The sequence below is a fragment of the Varroa destructor genome, unplaced genomic scaffold (assembly GCF_002443255.2).
Source record: "Varroa destructor unplaced genomic scaffold, Vdes_3.0 BEIS01000003.1, whole genome shotgun sequence".
In the NCBI taxonomy this organism is placed as follows: Eukaryota; Metazoa; Arthropoda; class Arachnida; order Mesostigmata; family Varroidae; genus Varroa; species Varroa destructor.
The window spans coordinates 34,050,461-34,076,651 of record NW_019211456.1 but is presented as its reverse complement, the minus strand read 5'-3'; the positions used below and the strand labels follow the sequence as shown (position 1 = coordinate 34,076,651).

At 39.3% G+C, this 26,191-nt stretch overlaps 2 protein-coding genes across 20 annotated transcripts; one reads left to right on the top strand and one right to left on the bottom strand.

The window, feature by feature from the left end:
• Positions 1–729: 729 nt before the first annotated feature.
• On the bottom strand, positions 730–16,991 carry LOC111246601 (uncharacterized). 3 transcript variants are annotated; one of them, XM_086982682.1, is made up of 8 exons: positions 16,702–16,991; positions 6,679–6,895; positions 6,155–6,289; positions 5,181–5,819; positions 4,439–4,927; positions 3,769–3,992; positions 2,651–3,302; positions 730–2,384 (listed from the first exon to the last, which is right to left on the bottom strand). In XM_086982682.1, exons 1-8 carry the CDS (start codon positions 16,729–16,731, stop codon positions 1,255–1,257), a joined length of 3,516 nt encoding a protein of 1,171 aa, XP_086838808.1. In that variant the 5' UTR covers positions 16,732–16,991; the 3' UTR covers positions 730–1,254. The 3 variants fall into 3 exon arrangements, with proteins under 3 accessions (XP_086838808.1, XP_022652196.1, XP_086838807.1); XM_022796461.2 differs by lacking the exon at positions 16,702–16,991 and adding an exon at positions 7,491–7,641; XM_086982681.1 differs by lacking the exon at positions 16,702–16,991 and adding an exon at positions 7,314–7,452.
• LOC111247432 (protein Mo25-like) lies at positions 7,703–23,860 on the top strand. Of its 17 annotated transcripts, none has more exons than XM_022798335.2 (12): positions 7,876–10,869; positions 13,662–13,785; positions 15,156–15,254; positions 15,529–15,652; positions 18,036–18,071; positions 19,025–19,111; positions 20,393–20,668; positions 21,073–21,225; positions 21,460–21,575; positions 21,791–21,884; positions 22,285–22,653; positions 22,890–23,860. In XM_022798335.2, exons 4-11 carry the CDS (start codon positions 15,551–15,553, stop codon positions 22,585–22,587), a joined length of 1,167 nt encoding a protein of 388 aa, XP_022654070.1. In that variant the 5' UTR covers positions 7,876–10,869; positions 13,662–13,785; positions 15,156–15,254; positions 15,529–15,550; the 3' UTR covers positions 22,588–22,653; positions 22,890–23,860. The 17 variants fall into 17 exon arrangements, with proteins under 17 accessions (XP_086838816.1, XP_086838818.1, XP_086838815.1 ...); XM_022798337.2 differs by having other exon boundaries at positions 15,156–15,288; XM_086982690.1 differs by lacking the exons at positions 7,876–10,869; positions 15,156–15,254 and adding an exon at positions 7,703–7,785.
• Positions 23,861–26,191: the final 2,331 nt, after the last annotated feature.

Sequence of the window (26,191 nt, the reverse complement as noted above, 5' to 3'; positions counted from 1 at the left end):
TAAGAATTCAGAGATGGATATGTTTAGATAGTAGTCTAAAATGTTCAAATTGTTTTTAATGCGTATTTTCAAAAAATTGATTTTTCGTCCAACTTAACAATAACAAGCGCTTTCTTCTTTGTTTTTGTTTGTTTTTCCTCATTCGTTTTCTTTTTTAGCATTTGCATACAAGATGCAAAGCTTGACTATTAGATTAAACTAGAACTAGGATAAAACAGTGGTTCATTAAGATAAAGAAACGAGATTTGCAAAACAATGTCTCAAGACTCTTCTCTGTATGACACCATTTTGCATTTTATCGCAATAGAAGGTCTCCCCTAACCTAGTCAGGTGGGTGTAAGGTGAAACTCTGAATCTAGGTATCCCGTAAAACCTAGCTCAAACAAAACAGGTAATAGAATAAAGCTATACTGCTAACACGTAACAACAATTTGTAAAAACACAAAGCTTTGACGGTGCTAAATGTAAAATAATAGCTTCCATATATATGTGTACGGATATCGGGCAAGAGGTCTATTTACGTACGCTACAGATCCTAACACAAACTTATGAATGGACATGCGTTAGAGCTTGGCGCCTAGACTTTTAAGCTGTAGCAGAGGGCAAAACGATCTTATATTTATATCTGTTTTACCATTTACGCATGTTACGCTTCATCGTATATTCTAGAGACATTTGACTTTATGATATGCGCAGAATACAGAAAATAACGAGAGAAGAGACTCAATATTATAATTAAATACAGAATCCACATCTATTCTCTAAATTTGCATAGAACAGTTTCAGTTATTATGTAATTATATACAAGTTAACATACAAGTTTCTGATAATAGCTTGAATATTTACAGCTTTGTCAATTTTTTTTAGTATTAATTGAGTAAGCTCAACTACTTCTAGTTAGCTGATACGCCATTTTTCAGACATATGTACATACTCAGATCAGATGCATTTTCAATATATATATATAAGTCGCACCTTGATATTTTGCAAAGTGCTTCTTTGTTTACCCGCATCTAAATTTAGATGCATCAACACCATACTTGCAATGTCGTGCTCCAGCAACGCTTTAGGTGACAGCTTTTCATCCGTTATATATAAATATTTATATAAATATATACAAATACAATTCATATCATTCCATTTAGTCAATATTAAATAATAATTTAATTCCTGCTAGTTGCTACAAGCTATGATGAGTACTATGAATCCTGCCGCATTTAATATCCGGTACATATACATACATACAATTCAATCCTATATTTTTGGCTGGACAGTTGTTTTGCTGTCCGACGCATTCGATTTATGCACAAGGTCAAGCAGTGCGGAAATATCTAGGTTGAATGGCGCAATGTTCGTTCTGGGTGCCGTTTGCTGTGATGCGGGTAGTTTGACTAGAAGCGGTACCACCGGACCGTTCTCTGCTATTTCCGTGCCTTGTGAAGTTGCAACGGCCTTCAGTTGTGTTGCTTCTAAGCTTTTCTGTTGGTTTGGGCCTGCACTTGCTGTAATGGGTTGCGTTAGCTGCCCAAGGTTTTTCTTTTCGTTTGTTGGACTGATCTTTGGTGCAAGAGGGGGCAAATGCGTTGTAGAAAATATTACCGATTTGTTATTTTGGGTGTGAATTGGTGCTCCAGACAAATCCCCCTTTGGCGCTATGTGTCTTAAAACGACTGACGGCTTCTTTGTGTCAGTGGCCTTTGCTGCTCGTCGAGCCTCCTCTTGCAACTCCTGCATCTTCCCGATTGAGATTCTGCCCTTAATGGAGGTCAAAGGCAGCGATAATCGATTGCCACTGCTATTATTGTTAGAAGCTGCGAATTTTTTTGGCGTCATAGGTATGCGAAACTTCGCATTTGATGTATTCGTTGATTCATTATCAATAGTCTCAATCCCAACATCATTATCGGTGTTATCCTTCGACATACGATTTCCTCGTCGTGGTTTAGCTCGGGATGACGATATTCTTACAGGAACAGTTCTCCGCTGTATAGGTGCAACATCCACCATAATAGCTTGACGCCTTTTTGGTTTCTCTGGCAATGTGTGAGACTGACGGGCGTCATTTTGCACTGACAAATTAACAGAATCCGGTCCGTTTGAAGGTGAACTTCTACTTGAGGGCCTAACATCATCAGGAATACTGACGATTGCCGTAGGGATATTAAAAACGGATAGCGTAACCGGGGCACTTGATACCGGAGCAGAGGCAGCGTTCTCCGTACTATCTATATGTTTTGGCTCGTTAGAAGCATCTGTCTCTTTCGATTTTTTCGTCGCGGCACGTCTTGCCATTTTAGGAGCTCTGCATAAAGGATTTGGCGATTTCCGTTTCCGTGGACGACCAGGACGGTGGTTCGGCCTGGGTGGACTAACCGGGGTTGATTCTGCAATGACAACGGGCCCCACATAAGATATGACTTAAATAACGATTTGACTTCTATACCCTGTTAAATAAAAAAGAAAATAAGCAGACTGAACTGATGAGCAAAAGATGACTAAGATTTGTAAGGTGTGACTGAAAACGTTTTTACTGCTAAAATCAGCACTTGAAATTGCTAGAAGCACAAATGGGCACTGACTGTGGTCTTGTCTGACGTAAACACAACATGTGCACAAGATAGGGGTGACAGATTGAAATGGCGTCTCTTACCATAAATATTAACATTTTTATAGAGGTTTGGGTAGCGCGCGGCACACGCTGCCAAACCGTCAAAATCGAGTGCACGAATATGGCTTCCCAAGGTGCTAGCTTTCTTTGGCTGAAGAGAACTGTTGCTAGTCGCTGGGAAAGAGCTAGTCGTCACGGTCCTGGTGCTATGAGATGGCGCTGTAAAGGCTTTACTAGCTACAGACGCTTGTGGTGAAGCGCTTGGCTCTGTTGGATGTTGATCACATGCGGACTGTGTTCGATCGTCAAAGGCAGACAACGTTGCTGACTCCGACGTTGATATCTTCGGGGAAGGTTTTCTTGGAGCACTCTGCAGAACTGGAGGTGCTGGCAGTGTGGCCTTTGCCGATGACGAATCAATTAAAATTTTCGTCGGGTCTGAGGGTCCAACCATGGGGGTGAATAGGGATTGGGAGACGACAGGTGAAACAACTTTTGTGGTAGGTATAGAAGCGCCAGATTGTCCTGGGTTAACAGTGGACTGTTGCATTAATGACGTAAGGGTTCCACTTGTTGTCACACTGATAAAACCCGCCGGAAGTTGGACACATTGACCGGGCTGCAGAACGACTTCCCGTGAATCTTGCGCTAGGTTTAAAGTATTGTCGGCGATGGTAGATCCTAAAACTGGTAACTGCAATCATCATGAGACATTTGCTGAATTAATTTTTACATTATCACTTACTGGCATTATTTCGCGTGAGAGCTAGCGCGCACCCAACGTTGAAATTAATTTGACTTTTGCCTAGGCTTTTGCTAATTACACAGACATAACATTTATTATTATTATTACTCAGTGCAGATTGTATCTAGAGGATACACGGATTTATATTTCGTGTTACGCACCACAGTCCTTTTTGTTCGACTTGGCTACTTTACACAAGGTAAATGATAGACTTCCGATATAACGATTTTGAATTGTCGTCAGTGCAAGAAAGTATCACAGAAATATGACAATTTATAGGTTCTCATATAAAAACGACTTTAATGCATACGAGAAGTTGATTTAAATTCATTTTCAACTGCTGGCAAAACCGATAACAGTCAACCGTGTGTTCTGTTCTAAATAGATTCAAAGCAAATATACAGCACATAGTCACCTTTTCAAAAGATCTCATTGGTATTGGAGGTTCCTCTAGCGCCGACGTGTCGTCGATGACGATCGATTCACTAGCGACTTCCTCCGCTATTTGTTTGAATGGGGTTCGTAGTGCTGCACCTTTGAGAGGAGTTCCGTTAGGGGTGTCCAAGTCAACGCCAGACGTTGTTTTTAAGGCCATATACTGAGCCAACTCCTCCACAACGGGATCAGCCAAAGCTTTAGCTGGACGACAGAACCCATGAACATTATTCTTATGATAATTATCATATTATTATTATGAAGGTAAACTTAATACCGGGAATTGTATGAACAAAAACGTAAGTAACCATTGTATTAAAAAATCCACACATGTCAAGAAATGAAAGCACAGACATGTACATTGGCTAACTTGAACAACGAACTTGACAGATATTTCACGAAAAACTCGCCGTGTGCGGAAAAAAATGAGAAGTAGCTATTCTAACTGTTCTAGCAGTTGCTGCTACAGGAACACGGCCTGACTTGTTCAACCAGTAAACAAAACTCGAATTTTACTGTCTGTGGGCCAAAAGCTGAAATCGTGATACATAAATGACAATAAATTAACAATGATTTTTTTACCATAATAAAACCGATTAGCGGTGATTATTACATATGACTGATAATACAAACCAATTTATTTAACTTACAAATTGCTAAATCCAGGAGATCGTTTTGAAGGGCACTTGAATTAGAACACTGACTATTTTCATGTAAAGCGAACGGCCTGAACGATCTTCCTGTACCAGAAGGACGACCTATTACGTTTGCTGAGCTTCCCGATAGGAGTTGACCCTGGCTATCGCAGCCAGCCGTAAGGCCTATTGCGGCCTCGTTAATACTCTCGGCTAATTTTTCGGCTAACTGGTTTTGAACAAACTCATCAAACATTCGTCGTGTCGTACTTCCCGTAGAGTCCTTGGGCGGAGAAGGCGGTGCTATTGACAATTCGATAGGTGGCGCAACTGGACGTCGTCTAGGCGCGACTGTTTTTCGCTTCGGTGAAGCGGCTAAAGAAGCTAAGGATATCTGAGGCTGGAATCCAATGGACGTCTCAAGGTTATCATTTCCATCATTTCCGGGTGGGGATAGCGGGTCAGGTTTTGAAGAAACCGCAGACAGGAAGCTCGCCAACGGTACTGAGTTAAATGAAATCATAAAGGTAGTTAGTATGCGTTGTATTATACAAATAAACAGCAGACGAGCGAAGTACCATGTAAAATAAGTCAACAGACAAGAGTGGATCTTATGACAATGAGGTGCACGGCAAATGCAACATATAATTTTCGAGTACTTTCAAATAAGTTCTTAACATCTGCATCCACTTATGGCTGTAGCTAAACTGAGTTTTGTTCATTCCTTTTCGAGGGTGGTCGATAGAGAACAACACACCCGTCGAGAGAGCCGTTGTCACTTTATCCTGCGGTGCCGAGGATACAGTCCTCGGTATTAAGTGCGATTCCGATTCATTAGTTTCCGTTGTGACCGTTACTGTTGTAAACTGAGTTCCGGTTGACGGCGTGGATGTGTTCAACGAGCAATTAGAAGGCATTTTGACACCTGCAGGTGTATTTACTGATGGCTGGTATCGTGATAGATTTTGTAGATCATTTGGCGGAGGCGTAAAACAAACATTCGAGGCAGACTCCACCGCGATGGCCGGGCTCCCCACCACGCAAATTTGCCGCGATTGCTGTGTTGACTGCTCAGGTTGGTGATGTTGATGGTTAGTTGTTAACTCGTTAGAGGCCTGCGCCTGCTTCCTCGTAACAGGGGGCAAATCCTCCGTCTGTATACTTGCTTCACTAACAGGTCGACTCGGTGCCACAATTCCGGATGATGCGATTGACTGCATTGTACCCGATGGAAGCTGTGGCTCCGATGATGGAGGTTCGGTGACTGTCGTTACATCGATGATGCTGTCCGCAGGTGAACGGCGATCCCGCTCCGCGGGTGAAGCCCCTGGCCAGCCGCCGCCTCGAGGCGTACGGTCGGCTGCCAAGGGCTGACGTGGTGATGTTAACGGAGATCCTTTAAATTGAACACATCAGCCAGACGTTTGTATTTCCAAACATAAATGCTAGCTCAAGAAAGTCAATGTGGTTTTGCCATATTACATATCAAAAAGCCGAATTGTATCTATGCTCTTGTTAAAGTTCGAAAAGAGTGCTTGTACAAAATTGGTTTGTGATGCAACGTGCAGAACAAAAATTTTCCACGAAGCCAACAAAATTGGATACGATAAAAAGAATGAAGTGGTTATATTAAGATTTAGTTGTATACATTCGTCCATTTATTACGGCAAAGACTGAGTAGATGAAAAGTAGTGAGCTATATTTTGCTCACTTCATAAACAAAAGACATACCATTTCGTACAGAAGTACCCTGCTGCGCAGGACTTTCTCGTCCTGAGGGTTCTCCAAAGGGAACACCAGTTGGACGATTCTGGTATGCCGAAAAGTACGTACCAAACGGATATTTCAAAGAATCTCCACAAGCGGCTTTGGGATGCAGTAAAAACAAAGGGTACAAGATAACAGAATTATAGTGGGCCTTCATAACGCGAACTCGGTCATCACTATTGGCAAGACACAATACATTTAACTGCCTAGGCTCTACAGTAAAGTCATTCGGGATACGATACAATAACATATATCATTAATAAATATTACATTACTTGGAGTTCTTTTTAATGGCTATTATAATTTTAATATAATATCATTAGCAATACTAATACTGCAAATCCCAGTACGGCAGTCAAATAATAATCCGGGTAAAAAGTCTCTAACTGAACGAAGATAAAAATTACTAATTCAAACCCTGAGATGTGATATGCACAGACCCTTTGCATTTGTGTAAAATAGAATAATAATAATAACAATTTACACACATAAATACTGAGTGTACTGGTATCCGATGTTAAGGTAATGGATCAGATTCCGGCCGAAGATCGTTGTCGGATACTCCTGTCCATTTTCCAACAGAAAGACGTATTCACGAAGATGTGGACACTCTTCCAGGAACTTCGTTCGAGTTCCCGTGCATTTTGTCGAATTGAGATACCCCAGCACTAATCGGGCCACCTCCGACGGAAGTAAGAGGTTCATCTGTTAGTCAACATAGAATAGAAGTAGAGAAGAAGATATACACATTATCATTACTTACCTTTCTACCGTTTTTTTAACAACAGCAATTATTATCAATCTCATTTGATATATAATAAATGCAATAATTTTAGATATCAAAATACAAGTGTCCTACATTTTTTAAAATATCTCAAGTTCCATTATAAGCTAACAGTTAACATAAAACAAACTTAAAGTAAAACTTGTTTATTTAAAAGAAATAGTTTACAACTAACTGTTAGATTTAAAATGACTGTCGTGCGATTAAAAAGACTGGAAAATATATTCTGAACTTGGTCATATAATGTTCCATTTGCAAGCTAAGCAAGAATAATACGTTTTTCCGCACTTGTATATTAATACTTTGCATTTATAATTAATCAAAATTCCTATCACTGACCAGTTTTTTCACAACTGATTCAAGTCCAACGATAAAACTTTGGTGCGGAAATAAGGTGTTCATAAAAAAAAATTCTATGCAACAGATCTGTTCGAAGTTTAAATATGTCGTTCCACTTATGGGTAGAAAGTAATAGCCCCCAATGTTTTTGCCAAGAAGCTCGCATTAGATCCTTACCTCCTTACCAGGTGGCTATATCGCTTGCTTTCTACACATTGTTAGTACTACAATCCTAAGAATGTATCAAGCCACAATTTACAGGGACCTGTTGTGCACATTATGGAGGCATCTGCAGGCATTTCGTGCTCCTTATGGGTAGTCTACAATCACCATGAAAGTATCACACTGTTTTTGTTTTGGGGCCAAAATAGCCTACAGAAACTCTAAAGACATGCGCGCCATATTTGAATCATGTGACTGCACGCTGCTGCTGTATGTCGACACGATACTGGAGGCATCAGGTGTATAAGAGGTTCGACTGATTTAGCTGACACATGTTAGCCTATTACAAGTAACGTAACAAAAGGTTTAGTATACTTTACCTAATTACCTATTACCTATTAAACGGCTTGTATATGGACACATATATGTTTTACTGTGTTATATGAGCATTTAGACATTTTTCGCAAAAGTAAATAAAAGTGTTCTTCAATTTAAACTCATACGCCTGTATCAGCCAGCCACAGGAGACCTAGCAGCTAAATCGTTCCTCATTGGAGATAACCTTTCCTTAGTCGTATCAAACTAATTTTTACACTGTTTTTACAAATTTAATTTTTAAAGGGCATACAAGCCTATACGTCGTACGCGCCGACAGAACCAAGCGTAGATTACCTTAGCATAAACAAAAAAGCAAAAAAGAACGCGTCCGAATTATTCGAAAGACGTGAGCAAGCAAAGGAAGGACAGAAGCATTTTTGTAGTACTTCGTTCCCTACGAAGCTACATTTATATACTCGACGTCTTTTAAACACTATATTTCATTTCTTGGATATCTTTTTTATAGGTTATGCTTTATTTAATATGTGATTAAAGTATTTCGGTTACTTCACTTTTGTTGTAACATTTTTTTTATTGAAAAGTGGAGATTCGTTCGTTTCGATTGTTCAGACCGGTTCTTTCGTTTGAAGAGTGAGCACCTTACCCACTATTGGATGTAGTATTAAATTACAAGCTTGGCGAACAAGACGTACTCTTTAGAGCGAATATGTACCCTCTAACTATTGTTAGTAGCACATTGTAAGTTAATGCCGAAATTCTTATGATACTACAATTGGGTCAAACTTGTTATTGAACCATACAAAATGTATTTTTACATGCCTACTTGTTCCACTTTACAGGGATACATTTGTTCACAAATGTGCTATATGTACATACTTTACGGATGCCTTTATTTGTGTGTAACACGTTAAGGACGCGTATATGTATCTATAAACATATATATCCATTCGTTTTATCAGTACGAAGTGTTTTATTACCTGAAGGTTTCAGCCTTAGTTTACCTAAACTACAACTATTGACTTGCTATATCTCGATGGCTATGATGCAATTTCCATGACGATGTTAACAAGGTCAGTTTGAATTGTAAGACAGAGATTTATTTACTTTTAGAAGTAGGTATTTAGCGTATATCTGTTTTTAAGGTCTGTGTACGAAACTGTTTGAACGAATGCATCTTTACGTGTGTCCGGCTGAGTGGCTGATTCTGGATTCCTATAAGCGCCGATGTCAACCTACACCCAACCAACAAGGGGCACTTCTTCGCGCGATGTTTGTGCAGTGGAGAGGAAGCAACTGGAGGGAGGGTAAGAGTGAGGCCCGCGGCGCGAAATCATCTCTACTCTAAGAATGGATACGACTTCAATCGCAGAGTTCAAGACACAGAGAGGGTTAGTTAGAGAGACAGCGAATGGAAAAAGAGAAGGATAGCTCATGCGGAGAGGCATGTCTTCACAAATGCTGTGTTATTATCTATGCGGATCATATGTATGTGAATGGAGGAGAGGGGCTGTGGGTCTGCCAGTTTTCTTGGAGCGTGCTGCGCGGCCCGGAAGTGCGCCAACTTTAAGAGTGTGTGTGGCTGGGCGTGAGTATCTGCGTGTGTGGCCTTCTGCCCGTATTGTTGCATGTAGCCCTGCCGCCTTGCTGTGTGTCTATGTACGGAGCGAGCAGACGAACAAGAATGCGCCGGGGTAGACAACGAGGGGAAAATGGGACGAAGAGGTGGTCGTCGACATTCAAGTCGGCGCCAGCGTCGCGGCATTGCGCGCTACCTAAGAACACTGAGGGAAACGGAGGAAGGAACGTAGTGGGATAGGTAGATATTTCCCACCAATACCGCAGCTACCCCTGGCGCACACTCAGCATCCATCTCAACGAAACGAAATGAAAGGAACACAGTTCCAGGGCCAGGCAGGAGGCTGGAAAGAGTAGCGAGTGCACGCGAGGCCAACAGACAAGCAGTCGCCTCTTAGGGGCGCCTTTGTATGAGCCTCCTTCACTGCCGCCACCGTCGCGGCCATAGTCGCCATTCAGGGAACAGAGTCAAGCTGAACAGAGCAGAAGACCAAGTCACTTCGAGACGGAGTTGAACGTCCTCGAACAGTTGGAGCTCGTCGCGGCCGCTGCTGCCTTCCGCCTCGTCGTCGCTAGTCAAATCGGAAGACGCAGAGCAGTGCTAGAACGATAACGGTGGCTTTTTCGGAAGCAATAGAAGTGGCAGAAGCAGAAACAGCAGCTGTACGTCCTTTGGCAACATCTCACGCTAACGATGCTGCTCAAAGAGAATAAAGCCATTGTATTTGGCGGTCAGGTAAATTGACTGGGTATTGATTGCCGTTTTGCATCGTGTTGCTCCTTTTCGTTGCCGACGGTCTTCGCTAGTAGGACCTTTACGCGACGGTTACTAGCGGTGCGACTGCTAATCAGCAGCAGCACGTACATACATAAATACATCGAAGGGTGAACGGGCGTGTTGCTTGCTTCGTTCTCGATCGCTAGTTAAATTTAGTAAGTGCATCGGATGCGTATAGGCTCGTACTGGTGCTCCTTTGTAAAGATGATGAAAATAGGCTACTGCCTTGTACATAATACGTTATTACTAGTGCCACCATGTTCTTCTAAGCACGAAGTGAGGGAAAAAGTATAAAAACGGAATAGAAAAGGAAACGAAATCGATAAGAGTGACTTTTCAGTTAAATTGCTATTTCCGAACAATGTTAGTGGTTAAGTGTGGAGGATCGTGAGCGGCGTGACCGGTACGGCTGAACAGAGTTATCCAACGATACAGGAACATTGTCGTGGTCTGATTGTCGTAACAACTGACCTATTCGTAAAACCGGCGGGAATTTAACTGGACAGCACGGGCGGCGGAAAGGTTATTCATCGACCTCATAAGTCGTGTGCGCATAAATGCGGACAATAGACAAATGCAGGCGGCCTCTAATGCGGTTCCGTTTTAGGAAAGCCTTGCATACAACCTACAGATTTGTCGCTAACAATAGCAAGAGCAGAACTGATAAAACAGCTGTGGTGACAACGTTTGACAACAAATGTGGTAAGGAAAATAATAGTACAGAAGGGGATGATGAGTTAGGGGATGTTTTTTTTCACTAGTAAACGGGTAGTAAATCACAACATTAATTTATCGAGATTTAAATATTGCGTTATAACTTTACGCGAATAAACCGAAATTTTCAGGTGTTTTGGAACGCAGCATACGCAGTAAGTTCTAAATGGGTTTTAACTAATTCGTCCTTGTGTTTGTTCTGAACCAATTTATGTAGCACTCGTCACACCCCAGCCGTGCGCCTTATACTTTCTATGGGGATTCGAAAACCGTAGATGACAGTTAAAATTGGCTCATTAGATAATTGCTATAATTGTAGTCAGCCCTTCCATTCTGCTGATTCGTTCGACGCAGTTGCCGAAATGACGAGTTTGCAGATGAGGAGCGAGATGCTAGATTAGGGAACTAACAAATAGAATAGGTATATGGGAAAGCAAGATAAAATCAGAGCGAGCGCGAACGCCGCTATTGGATGAATATCGACTCTTGTGTAAGATTGAATGATGTTGTTGCGCCTGAGTTTTTCTGCGGTAGGCGACCATAGTGGGAAAGAAGCTACAAAGGAGATAATGCGAGCACATGAAAGGGACTATCTCTCTATTAATTTGTTTACGTGGGGCCAAAATGGGAATGCTTGGTTTCTTTTTTAAAGGCTATAAGAAATATTGCAGCTGCTGGGACCGCCGTTCATGTTGCTTGATCCAGTGTTGAATACCCGAAATAATTATGCCGAGTAAGCCGTCGAGACGTATTTCATTCGACATAAAGCAGTGGTTCGAAAAAACGCTTGTAGATTGACGTTTCGGAGCTATCTCAAAATTTGACCCGTCTATAAGTTGTATCATCTTTGTAATACTATTGCAAATAGCAGAAAAGTACATTCGATGGCTATTCTATGATTTCTGTAGGCGTAATGAATTGTCGTTGTTGACCGCCAAATTTTCGCCATGACTACTCGTTACTGAAATAACAACGCTTAACGGGAAAGAGTAACGAAGATCGAGCGGATAACGAGTGTCTAATTGAGCATTGGCCTTACTCGTATGTGGGTTTGTAGTAGAGCGCAGCCTACTGACTAATTATTGTTTACTGGTGCACGAACGGACATTAAGGCAAACGAGGAGTTAGAGAAATATGCAGGAGGATTCTATTATTGGGGTTTATGTATGAATTAAACAGTAATTTCGAGATAAAAGTTTTCACTTAAGCGCGAGTGCGGTCCATTGTACCGTATAGATTAAAAAATAAAAACCATATTATGAAAAGTCGAACATGAGTCAGTAGTAGAAAATGTGCCTGTTTTACTATAATATGCACTAACGAAGTAAATTTGATGCATCGTTGCTATGCTGAAAGGGCAATTAAGGTGCGAGGCATGGATCTTAGTGGGAGTAAATAAAGAAACGAATATTTCCGTCGATTACCTGTAGCGCGTACATAGGCCATTCGATAGTAGGTTACAAGCTGTTTTTTTTTTTTATAATCGGCATTACAAAGGTTCAACGTTTAGTTTCTATTCAAAACTTATATCATAGCACAGTTTTACTTGTCAGAATTACCTTTTCTGTCTTCGAAGATGTTTTATGCTCTAACGAGTTGTCGCATTACACAACATTAATCGTGCATAAAATCGTTTTCGGCTTCGGAAATTTGTTTCTTTAAAGGCGAATGACTTTTTTAGACGGCTTAGTATCTTTGGCCTATTCTACTTGCTTCATCGTGCGCGTAATGGGAAACCTGTCGTTTTTATATTTCAGTTTATTGGCACGCATGATTATTTTTATCTGTTTTGCCCTAAGCCATTACATTAACGAAGTTGATTTTTGACTCGCATCCAATACGACAATTCTACGAATAATAACGCGTACGTTGTATGATTTCCTGAACCAGTGGGTCAGGTTTGGCCAAAGCTCAAAGACAATAATAAAACAGCCGAAAGACAAATATTTATACCGAGTAGCGTTTCAGTAAAGACAAGGGCTCAAATCATAGGACACTCTCTGGTACTGTTGATGCTTCGTGGAAAATTCACCGTCCAGGATATAGTACATGGCTTGATATTCGTTTAATATTATATGCCTCTCTGCTTATGATGGCTAGTACGTCTTACGGGAATCTTATATTTGCTTTGAGCGATAGTGTTTCCAGAGGCTAAATACAGAGCAGTTATCATCCTGCTGGGTTTGTACGCATTCGCTCAAGATCTTCTAGGATGTTTTAATCCGATTTATTTTCCATGAGCTCCTCTGGGACGGTATCACTATTAGACTGCATGCATCAATGATAGGAAATCCTAAAAAGATCGTTTAAAACTATTCTGGTCACACGAAATGCATAGAACTACAAAAAGTGCATTGTATTGTACATTGAGTACCATGGGGAGACTTATGAGAAATGGAAAAATGAGTGGTGCACTATGTATATATAGTGTTGCTAGTAGCGTTCGCTGTTTTAAGAACTTTTTATCCTCAAGGGATGTGCGATTTTTCACCGCCAAATGTCGCATAAAAATCTGCCTCCAAGGTGTATTTTATAAAACTGCTGATGGCTGTTTTCTCTTAGGGCAAATTGCGAGGGCTTTCATTATAGAATATTTAAGGACGAGACCCGATTATCGTTATGACGTTATTAGTTGTTATTATTGGCAGTGTATGGTAAGCCAGTTCATAATTTCAGCCTTTGTTTGCGACAGCACGTGCTGTCGGTGTGACAGTCAATGGAATATGTGTTCAGCAAAATACTTATAATAATACATTTAGCTTTGTCTAATACCTAAGCAGATCTAGCCAAGAAGCGCTGCAGAAGTGTTCAAAGTACCTGAATATCATATGGAAATACGGTACGAGACGGCTGCAGGCAGATGACGAGTAGCGCGGGAATATATAGGAACGGTCCAGCGATCAGGTTAGCTTTGCAGTTGATGATTTGACATTTTAAATAATCTACACAAATCGGTACTTGTGTTCTATCAGTTCTGCGTTATTGAGAGATTTGAGCATCGTGAAAAATCATGCAACAAAAGGTTTACTCTGAATGGGCCGAATTAATGAAGATACCAGCTCACCTCTGAATAGATACCTTTTCGCATCACGATTGGCCATTCTATGTTTATCGGTACCATATGTTTATCGCGACAATAGATGCTATTTATTGTTATACGCTATACTTTTATTGCTCTCTTTTAAGTATTTCTATAAACTTATAAATGCATGAATGGAAATCTTCTTAGCTGTCGCAATGTGTTTGACAAATCCCAACGAAAAGAAACCTCTTATATTCGTTTCAGTTCTTAAGCAGGATTTTTGGTATATTTCAAACATACGAAAAGCAGTGAGAGTTATTGCATTGATAAAAACAATCATAGACCAAAGATTCAGCTGTCCACCCAGTACCCATAGTGTACTTAATAAGCAAGGTTAACCCACAGTTACTTTATTGGTATGCTTTATATATATTTTGGAGCTAATCACACCGGTGCTGTTTGTCTGCTTTAGGTAGCTTTACATGCAATTTCCAATGCTTTACTTTTTGTGGCTGATAACACGCAATACAAATTCAAGCACGCTTCTATTCCGGATTGAGTCACATAAGAATCTTCATAGTGTTGGCATCTTTCGCCCCTACACAATACGACTTTGTTTTGTACGGTACTGCATCACATATGGGACATACAAGCCCACAAACCATATTGCTTATTTGTCACGCCGCTTTATCTTGAGGAGGCATTTGGTTTTGTCACTGGTAGTAAAGTTCTCTGAACGTTTGAAGCTAGGGTCAACCTCCGAGTGAATTATTTACGAGTAGCTATAGTCTGAACCCAGTTCAACTCTGTCTGACTAAAAATACAGAATTGGATTTCACAACAAGACGTGGTCCTGTGTCCTAGAAGAGTTGCGAGAGGCGTTCCGCCGACAGTTCCTTTTTATGCTGGAATTATATCGGTTCCGCTTTAGTATTTTGCGGTGAATTTCTCATTATACAGGTAGCTGACCATGATACGCAAGAATGATATGCACAGCTAAGAGAAGTGCTTGATTTGGCATTTTCGTTAGGGTTTGCTTGATGTTTGAATGGAAAACTCATTACTACAAAGTACGCCATGTGAGCTTTACGAAGGGACTGCTGAAGAGTCCGCTTAAGTTGAGTAAAAAAAAACATGGAAGCCTGCCAAATGATGACTCCAGTCGAAGAGCATTACTTTTTTTGGCGTAGGGGTCACAAGTGTAGAGCAATCCCATCGTTACCACGTCAGACTTATAGTTTTTCACTTGCAGAGCCTTGGATCTATTCAATATGACATACCGAATCAACATGGATATTATATATTCAGTATTGGACTACCTTCATCTAATAAGAATAAGATTTTAATCGAGGTAATCAAGTTCAATGTATCAACCAAAACTGCATGTAAGTTCTATTATAGGAACACCTGGACAAGAGTCAGTCACATTTGCTTGCATAGATCGGTTAATACAACCTTTTTTGATATAGAGGATAATTTAGATGAGTAGAATTCATCATCATATAATCAATGCAGCTATCCGACTCCTGCATGGAGAAACATTTAAATGTAAATCTACTACATAAACGACACTCAAAGGAACTTCCATTATATAAATAAGCAATCCTATATAACTTCCATTTCAGAGGTTGAGCTGTGCAAATCGCAATGCCATTGTTCGGGAAACACAACAAGAACCCCGCTGAGGTGGTTAAAACACTGAAAGACGCCCTCAATGCATTGGACAAAGTGGATAGAAAAGCTGAGAAAGTAAGTCGTCGAATTCGCTACGCATTTTCAACATACCCACTCATATGTTTCAAACCTAACTTTTTACCTTAAGATTTTGCTTAATAATTTATGTGTAGTACTCCGAAGATATGTTAGAGTTCAGAAGAACGTAATAGTTTTCCGATTTAATAAAATAGTTAAAGTTCATTCATTTTAAAAAACATGCACAAGCCATATTTTGAGTGATGTTTTACACGCATGTAAATCTTCCGCAAAAGCTTACACGTCAAAACAGTTAGAAATGTAATGATTAACTGCATAAGGTGTATTATATTACGGAGATATATTTATAAATATTCGTTAGCCTCATTTGTGGTAATAGTTTAATGTCCGACGTGAAAAATTTCAGGGAGCTTGCTATGATGTATGTTTCACTTTTACGCTTGTCTGACCGGACACGGTTTGTTCATCTTTAGTAAGCCATGCCGGCCACTTGTGGAAAGTGCCCCATAATCGCTAAAGTTTTATTCCTGCTCCGCAGGTGGGCTTGAGATCGCTAACTTCGGCCCGCCTTGTGAAGTATAAAGAGGACTTTAGAATCCCCCTTGCAAAAAAATCATCAAGGCAAATATCCGAAAAGTGAGACACTATTCATTGAAGTAATTACCTCAGGCGCATTTTGAGCCACTAGCCGTAGCCTGGCCCTGTGTAAAGTTTATAGAAACTTCTTAGGTAGAGTCTTGTTGACAGGCGTACGGTTTATAACTGACGGCTTTTCGTATGTGCGGTTTTATTCATGTGAACACGAAACGAGCCTGGCCAGTACTGAGACAAAACTAAAATATAATAGATAAGCTTAAGTCTTTTATTTAAAAGTCACGCGGAGATCTTTGAGGTAAACATAACATCAGTTTCACTAACTAAGAAATGGAGTTTTACCCAAAACGAAAAAAGTGGTTAAAATCTCTCGATATTAGGCGCTCCCTCAAGCAAACATCATAATCAAAACGTCTCCCATATTATGTCAGACGCTCCTCTATATTGCGATCATGCGTTGACTATTGTAGTATTAATATAATTCTACTCACATTGGGAACAAGCAGATGTGTTCTAGCCATAGCACTGGGACATAACCAGGATCATAGGTTTGTGCTGGTTCACGTCTGTCGTCGCCGTGTGTGTCTTTTCATATATTCACTTATACACTTGGTATAATTTCTTCTTGGTACTACGATTATGAAAGCGGTCGTATTATAATATTCTCCACATAGCCAAATACTCCTATGAAGCGCTACCTATTTGAGTGTACGCCAACGCAACTCTTCTATATCTTTTTCTTCATTTCAGTGGCTTTTCTTATTGGGCCGAAAGACCATTCCGATGCTGTTAGCGGATTGTTTAACTGTCTGCATTAAGCAGTAGTCATATGGTGGCACCATTTTGGGGAAGACTATTCCATCTTGGTCACATACATCAAGCATATGATGCACATCGTTAACGTGTTTGTCGTCCATGTGTGATTGAACCTGCTAGTTGCTGATCCGTTATGCTATCGTTCACTGTCTTTTCAAAGATAGGACGAATTGATATTAGCTCCTACATACGAAAACCGTGGGATCAGGACGAGTTGGTATTATACTGACACAACACAATACTGGCCCACTTGTCATAGTTATAAGCAGCTGCTCTTAATGTTTGATTTTTACTCAGTAAACTTCATAGAAGAATGACGTGGGAGTACATTAGCGAGCAATATAAAAGAAATAATATTTTAGCAAACATACTGAAGTTTGCTGCTGCTGAAGTGATGCTGGTGTCCAAGGTGCGCCTTTATTGTTCAAAACATGCTAAACAAAAAAATGCAAAGGACAAAATATTTATTCCAAATATACCTTACCTTGCTAGAAATTGATGTACTATTCTGTACTGATCGAAGCTATCGATTCGCTTATTTTTCATAGATGAGTGAACCCAGAGACCCCCTTTATTGACAGCCAATCGATCGACATAACTGTACGTATTTTTGCATGCCTCGTATGATCATAAGGAACATCGCCCATAATTGTCGCGGAATGTAGTTTCGAACGATCTATCAGCCTGGAAGTCCGCATCTACTGCAGCTGACTGGGTCACTGCGCTGGGCCTGTCGGCATCAGTAAAACCAAGAACAAGTTTCCGCTTACGAAGAAATCAACACAGCAATGTTTTCCACAACAAATATTGCTCCCTCATAAAATAAAGCCCACTTATGTGCCCTTGTTGTTTACTTGCCTTAAATTGTCACTATACTGTTTATGGCAGCACGCAATCAAGTTAATTTAAAGTTACACCGTGTGCGAGAGTTGCTACGTTTGTGGTTATGTAGGTCTATAAAATTGTGTGAATTTCTAATTAGAGCCATGTGACTAATTTATGGTTTCAGGAACAGCTACCTACAACGTTAGCGAAAGCCCTGAAGGTAAGGGTTGTTAGTGAGTATTAAGGCGAAATACATGTCATTCGTTTGATTACTTTTGAAAATTTTGGGTCTGAAGGAGTTTGTGTCAGGCTGGACGTATGCACAAGCTCCTAAATATAAACATCTAGTATTTCTGAAAGACCTTTGCATTTTTATTATTTATTTATTTGATTTAAAAAAAATATGCAATAAGCTATAAGAACATATGCCCAAACCGTACAAAACGGCACCTACGGCCCGTTCGTTAGGATTTGTAAAGACACTCGCTGATATTTCATTATTTCACAAAGAAGCTAGAAAAAATAGTTAATGTGACACGTGCCATGTACATGAAAATGTCATAAATGATCTGGGGATATGTAAAAGATTTAAGAAGCAAGAAGTGGATCAAAGGAAAGCTGTGATCGAAAATGGATCTGAGCTAGGCGACGGGCTTCTACCTAAGTACATTGAATTGCTAATCAGGTCAGTTAGTTACATAAAATAATGTACAGTTCTAAGAGCAAACAAAAAAAAAGGTTGATTTACAGGTATCTAGATAAACATGCATAGAAGTACGCCCAAGTGTACATAATGTGCTACTTTGCAACATACAATTAATGAAATGCAAAATCTTTTTAGTGAGATCTTTTTGATTCAACAAATGTCTAATTCGATAATTTTTAAAATTCAATAAAGTTTTAAAAATACCATAAACAAAGTACACTAGAGCCGTAAGCTATGTATATATTTTTAAGCCGTACTGTATTACAAAATAAACGAGATCATTTATAACCAAATTCATCAAAAATTTTAACTATCTTTTCAAAGTAAGAGTTGTTAATAGGTATCAGAGTAATACGTTGGTATGCTCAATAAGATCTTCTTCTGTGTGTGATTATGTATAACTATATTTCCTTCTTTTTTAATGCATATCTTTAAAAAGCAGATTTATCTTCAAATTTTGGTTACAGGTTCAGGAGGATGTTTCAAAGAACCTTACCGTTATGAAGAACGCACTTCAAGGAGCGAACCAAAGTGATTCGCACGCTGAGGTGCAGGTTAGTTAGGCTAGAATAAATCGTTAACTACTTATGTCCGTTGGTACACAAAACATAGGTGAATATATACGAAATATATTGTTATTACTAAACTTAGGGGACAAACTATCGCTGGAAGTTGTATCCTAAAACTTTGATATTTGTTTCTCTTCAAGGTTCTCCAGTAACTAAATTGTTTTCTGAAAACGAATCAGAGTTCAGTCTGTAAGTAAAAGGAAAAAATATGTTTATTTATTGAAAACTTGCTAAATTCTCTTTATTTTTTTAGATAATAAAAATTTGATGTAATATGATGAAAAAAAAAGATGATGAAATAAAAAACTCATTAATCCACTGAAAATATGTCTTGCTTTAACGTATTAACTGGTTCTTCTGATTAGCCGAACAGAAGATACAACACGAAGATCTTGCTTCTCATTAGAAATTTAAGCTTAAAGTAACTTATACTTGCAGATTTGGCGGATGGCTAAATATGAATACTCTTTCCTTGAAACTATACCTTGCTTTAGGACCGTATTCGTCATTAACAACTTTAGTGAGAGGTCGCTGATTGAGTTTATAGTACGAACAGTTAATTTGAACTGAAAGGAACATACGAAATTCTATATGAAGCAACCAAATCATAATGAAATCTGTTTATTTTTATGAAACTTAAAGCATTTAAAAGGGGTACAATAAGAGAACGATGTCGTCTTTTAGGGTTATTTTTCTTGTTTGCAATTGTACTAGAAATTATCGATGACAATTAATTTATTCAAAGTATCCTGACTATAGTTTCCAACCTTCAACTTTACGTGTTTCCTTTAAATCAAAAGTATTTAATAACAACGAAAGAATTTTTTCTGTTAATTATTAAGTTAACCGACTAAACCATTAAAATGACCGATAGGTCAGCTCTGAGCAAAGGGTATGTTGTAAAAGTTAGGCCAAATCGGCTTCGTAAAGCAGTCGTTCATAGTGATTGTGTATGTATTTTGAAAAAATTAACTTTATTAAAGATTCATGTAGGCAGGCAGGCAGGCAAGATTCTGCGCTTGGCAGACATGTTATCGGTAACGTAGCAAGAACAGATTCTAATGTGTGATTTGTTGTGCGATGCTTAGGAATTGTATCGTCATGTCAAACCTGCCATAACCGAATACATTTTCAGTTAATAAGGGAACCGAATTTGAGTTTAGTGCTTTTCAGGTTATACAAAAGCAACAATCAATTCATCCACTTACCTATAAAATAACCTCGGGCTAATGGATGAGTCACAACATTTTTTTTTATCTCCTATAGGTGTCTCAGCTTGGTCAGGAGGTCTACAGTTCACACTTGCTTTTGCTACTGGTGCAAAACCTTTCGAAGATCGATTTCGAGGGCCGGAAAGACGCGGTTCACATTTTCAATAGCATTCTTCATCGTCAAATCGGGACCCGACTACCGACTGTCGAATACCTTTACCTCAAACCTCAAATCTTGTTTTTACTCCTCAGTGGTTATGAAACGCCTGACGTGGCCCTCAACTGCGGAGCAATGCTCCGTGAATGTATAAAGCATGAGGATCTAGCCAAGGTTTGTATTAGTGACCTAGTGTTAATCACGTATAGTTCTATTATTATTATTTGTCTTCACTTTTTTAATGATCTATAATATTAACTAACTACAAACGAGTTTTTCTGAATATAATGAAAAAAATAATTTTTTTTTTAAAAAGAAGGGTAGACTTGGGTAATTGGCTGAACTATTATCAAATCGCAAACGTCCTTTAGACGTTTTCTTTAAGGAACTTTTACCGTCAAGGCCAGTGTAATAAACACTATGTGATGTGGCCTTGTGGAACGAAAGTTTCAGCTGCAAGAGACTGAAATTAGGATTGTTAATCAGGATATCTTGCCACAATATGTTACCTTAAAATACAAGATGTTTCTTCTTGATTGATATGAGTTGAATGGTTTGGACAAATTTTGTAATTTCAGTTGGTGCTATGTTCGGATGAATATTATAATTTATTCAAGTATGTGGAATCTGTTTCGTTTGACATCGCGACGGACTCATTCTCGACGCTCAAAGACCTGCTCACTCGGCACAAACGGCTGGTGGCAGAGTTCCTCGATCTGAATTACGAACGGGTAAGATGCCTGCGTAAGGCGGACGAACTTCCTTTCTAAACTAGCGCGGAACTTTTCTATAGAATTCTATTATCTATAGAATTTGCTATAGAATTTTCAGAACAACAGTGATCACAATATATTCTTTTCACGTATTTATTCTTTTTCTTAGGGTAAACCAATTAGCCTTTTTGTTCCGTTCTAATCCTTAAACCTATTCTACCTTTAAAGCGACTTGTGTACATCATTCCTCAGGTAATTACTCACTATCAAACGTTAGTCACAAGCGAAAATTACGTGACACGACGACAGTCACTGAAATTGCTCAGCGACCTGTTACTGGACAGAGCAAATTACAACTTCATGTCAAGGTATCTGATCTTATTTGGCGCAATAGCTGCAAACCAAAGGAACGGGCGTCATCCCAGCGTCTCTTTCTTTTAATCTATCTAAGCGGCAACAACAGATCTAGGCAATAATCGTCATTTGACATACACACTACTAAACCTTTTGAATTAAAAAATCCTGTCATTCTTCTGAATGTTTTGCTTTGGCAGTGAATATCAACTTTCGATATGTTTTTCAGGTATATCTCAAGTTCAGACAACTTGAAATTGATCATGAATATGCTTAAGGATAAATCAAGGAATATACGGATCGAAGCGTTCCACGTGTTCAAGGTAAACGTACACTAGATATCAATTGTACAAATTAGAGAACAAATAGTTTTTAATTTCGTTTGAATTTTAAAAAAATCACCACTGGAATAGACCAAGTCTTTGACGCTTTGATGATCAAATTATTAAACTGGGAACCTTTATCCTGCTTGCCTCTACACCTCCTATTACTAGATACGTTAGATACATGCATATACTCGTTTTAGATTCTAATTAGTAATAACGCGAAAGGTTGAATACCAAGCCATTAATTCGAAGTTATTTTAGCGCCAAAGCCTAGCGCTGACCTAATTTTCCGCGTCACCGAGCTTCGTATCTATAATTATTGTTGTGATCGTTCCTGTCGCACAAAAACAGAAATCCCGTTAGATAAACGGCAGTTGATGTTCTCAAATACTTGCAGGTCTTTGTCGCTAATCCACATAAGCCAAAGCCAATTTTGGATATTTTGGTACGTAACCGAGAAAAGCTCGCAGACTTCCTATCGCGTTTCCAATTAGCGAATGAAAATGACGCCGGAGTTGAGCAGTTTAACGAGGAGAAGAACTATGTGATCCGGCAGATCCGAGAGCTCAAACAGCCGACGGCGGCGACCGCTTCGCCGGCTGGAGTTGTTTCATTGTCAGGGGTAAACAGCGTGGCTCAAGGGGGTGGTGGACCACCCCTGCCTCCACCGAATCTGTCTTCAAAAGAATCGTCTGAATGATCCGTACTGCACGCTGCTGCTCCTGCGCTAGGTGGTTCAATACCAGTCGCTCCCACTTCAGACGAGGTAAGCTGGTATAATGGGCACCGATCTATCACTGGGCGCGATGTCATAGACTTGAGAACAGACCAGTAGAAACAGCTTCCCGTCTTAGTACTCGAAAACAATCTCGACTTCATTTGGTAGCATTGCAATTAATATAGCCATATAATTAAAAATTAATTAATTAAATAGCTATATTTTGCCAAATGGTGGAAACCGTAACCATTAAGACCTTTTCGTGTGGGGCTCTGATTAAATAGATTTTCCAGCATCCTTCTTCGACTCAGACGCACCAGCACCGTTACGTGTACGAACGCCAGGTCGTAGTCGAGCAACAGCTCGTACTCACCCGGCAACAGCAGCAAATGCACGTGTGCAGTCAACAGCAATTATTACCGCAACAAACTACCATTGAACCCTTGCAATCACAGAACCCTCAACAACAATCGGGCCCCCAGCAGCAGCAGCAACAACAGCGTGTAACAATGTATATAACCTACAACAATGCTGAGAAGGATAGTGCCGACAGCAGCACGAATGACAATGGTCCGGTTCTTGACGGCGTTGCGTCAGTTGGGGCATTGTCATTCGATTAGGACCGACCTTGACGACTCTAGGTACCTACCATGCGCGTATTGTATTCGTCATTTTAACTGTTTTCGTATTACAGTCACCGACTCTAATATAATACAGTGACACCTGAGCAGATAGTAACAACTCGATCCCAACTAGACGTCGGACAACACAGATGTCGCGCGCGGTCTCAGATGACCCGCGCGTGTAGTCATAGTTATACAACATTGGCGCGAGAGCAATAAAACGCTACTTTAAGACGATTCGCTGCATTATTAGATAATTGTATGAAATATAGTCATTTCGTTCGAAACTCGAATGAAGGAACAGTTCGCCGTAACAAAATCTTTCCATCTGTTATTAATCGCGCTTATACGAATAGAGGCACATTATCTGTAACTCGTTCCTAACTAGGTAACAAACGAAACGGTTAGACGAACGTTGATATTCTTTTCGGATCTGAACGACTTTATGTACATTTTTTGTGTGTATACTACTCAGACATTATACAAATATATAAACCTGAACTAACTCCAAACTTGAGTTCTGCAAAGCCGGGCGTAAACAAATGTCAAGACATCGTTCGTTTGCTACGATCGAAAATCGACGCGCTCGAAAAATGTCAATAAAAACAAACTAAGACTAATGGTAATAGTGACCTATTTTTGTCTTGATGAAGAGCGCACGTGAAATCTTACCGAAGAGTTCATTATACACAATCAATTATGACTAACTGGCCCTCCCGCAATAAAAACTGAATAGAATATAGTCAAGGAAGATGCTGAATAGCGGAAGTATATGTATATGAAATGTTTATGTATGTTAAAATAAGAAAGTTCGAGCAATTTATGTTGTTGTTACCCTATAAAGAACTGTCCTCGGCTAAATCTAATAGAAGTTTGGTTATGGATAATGGCCAGTCCGACCTTTGCAGTAGTTAATAATATATTAATAGTAATACGGTAAATGTTTCGTTTTTCCGAATGATTTTTTACGAAATATTATGTTGCTGCATCGCAATAAACAGAAAAATGTCACTTAGCTTAGACCCACAGTTTGAACTGTAGAAGACTTTTTAGTTAGTAAGTTACTTGTATCGACCAGAATAGTAACCAAAACAGGAATTGCTTTTAGGAGTTCTCATAGACAAACCGAATAAAATTATTATCTAGAAGCAAAGCTATGAAACGACTCGGTATCAAAACTTGCCTTTACCAGTAATCTTGAATTATTAACTGTAGTATTTAGATCTGAAACAATGCTTAAAGAAAGTCCTCTACGTAACACTCGAATCACGTATCGACTCATTTATTCTGGTGTTTTTTCCATACTTTTATCTCGGATTACTTTTCCATATGTGAAGTAATGTTATTCCGCTTAACATCATCATGGCATTCATAATGTATTTGTACCATACGACAAATTTTTAGATTGGCCGTAAAAAATTCAGTCTTAAACAATAGGCTTGTCCAACTGGCCACTTGTCTTCAACATACAAGCATCGATCGCTTTGGAGTCATGGTAGTATTTATACGTTAGTATAATTTATCATTTACTACATATGCGTATTGATCACTGGTGTTTTGTTCAATTGGTATACTTTTGAGACACACTCACGTGAGCTCGAAACACCCGTTAGTCCAGCCCAACGTTAGCTGTACGCGGAGCATATATGGTGCTCTACTGCTTACAGAAACAGGCGAAACGAATATCTTCTCCTAATATAGAATTAATCCTGTATAAACATACCGGTATGTGTGTATATGTTTGTGTACGTATCATTAGAACTTCGCGTGGGAGTCAGCGCGTTCAGACGTAGATGAACTATGTATGTGTGTTGCTCCATGAAGAGAGACGGGCTAGAAAGTAAACTTTAAAGGGTTGCGGAGAATGGGTAAGAAGAGAAATTCAGCAAAAATAAGGGATTCGCTTCACAGAGGTATAAAACTTTCTCTACCATCTTACTAACGGCGCCAAGCAAGTTGAACAACAAAGAAAAAAAACTTCAAGCTATAGACGAGCCTTAAAGCATCACGATACTAATGGTCTTATATCGAAAAAATAGTGGCCGATACGGTTCATACGATGTCAAATCATAATATATCTATTACACGCACAGGTGATGAAACTTTAGCGCTACAGATAAGCGGAAGATATTCTTTGATAAAACAGAGTGCTAAATACAGAGACATTAAGAAACATCACGTAAAGTAAAGCTTATTACATTAAGGTAACTCTTCAGCCACATAATAGCGGTACTAATCAGTGATAATAGATGAGTAAACGGCTGATATAAATTTATAATAATGAAGATCATTTGTTCAAATGAATGCAGATTTGAGAGAACTGCAATGAGATTTTGTTTCAATTTCCAAGGAATAGCCAACTAGCATTTATAATAAATTCAGTTAGCTAGCGTATATTTATAGAGATGAGGTAATTTTTAAGCGAACTAAAATCAAAATGCTCATTATAGAACTTCGCTCAACTTAATTAAGTTCCCTTTATATAAGTTTTTGGCTAAGAATTATTATTTGATTCCGGGGCATATTTATGTCGGCAAATAAATTTAAGGTAACAAGAAGTATTGTATGTGCTTCCATTATTCAGCAGCTTGCTCGCCTCCTGATTAAGCACTGACAAAATATCCATATAGTTACTTCGTACATTTATGCAGACTGGAGAAAAATTAGTGGACATATGTCTCAAAGACTGGTTGGCACTTATTGGACAGAGTTAATCATATGCGCCGTATTGACCATTCTGAGAACGTGTACATTGAATCAAGCTACAAGTGTTAGTAGCAAAGTCTCATTCGATAGACGAGCATATAATTTGAAGCTCAGCATTTAATTTGACATTTATCAGCACTAATAATCAATGAGGAAAATAACTGTATGAAGTACATCTGTACATTCAAGCCTAAACGAAGTTGGTGACGAATGGCTTTGGCAAATAAAACATGAAATGATGTCTAAACAGAGTGAAA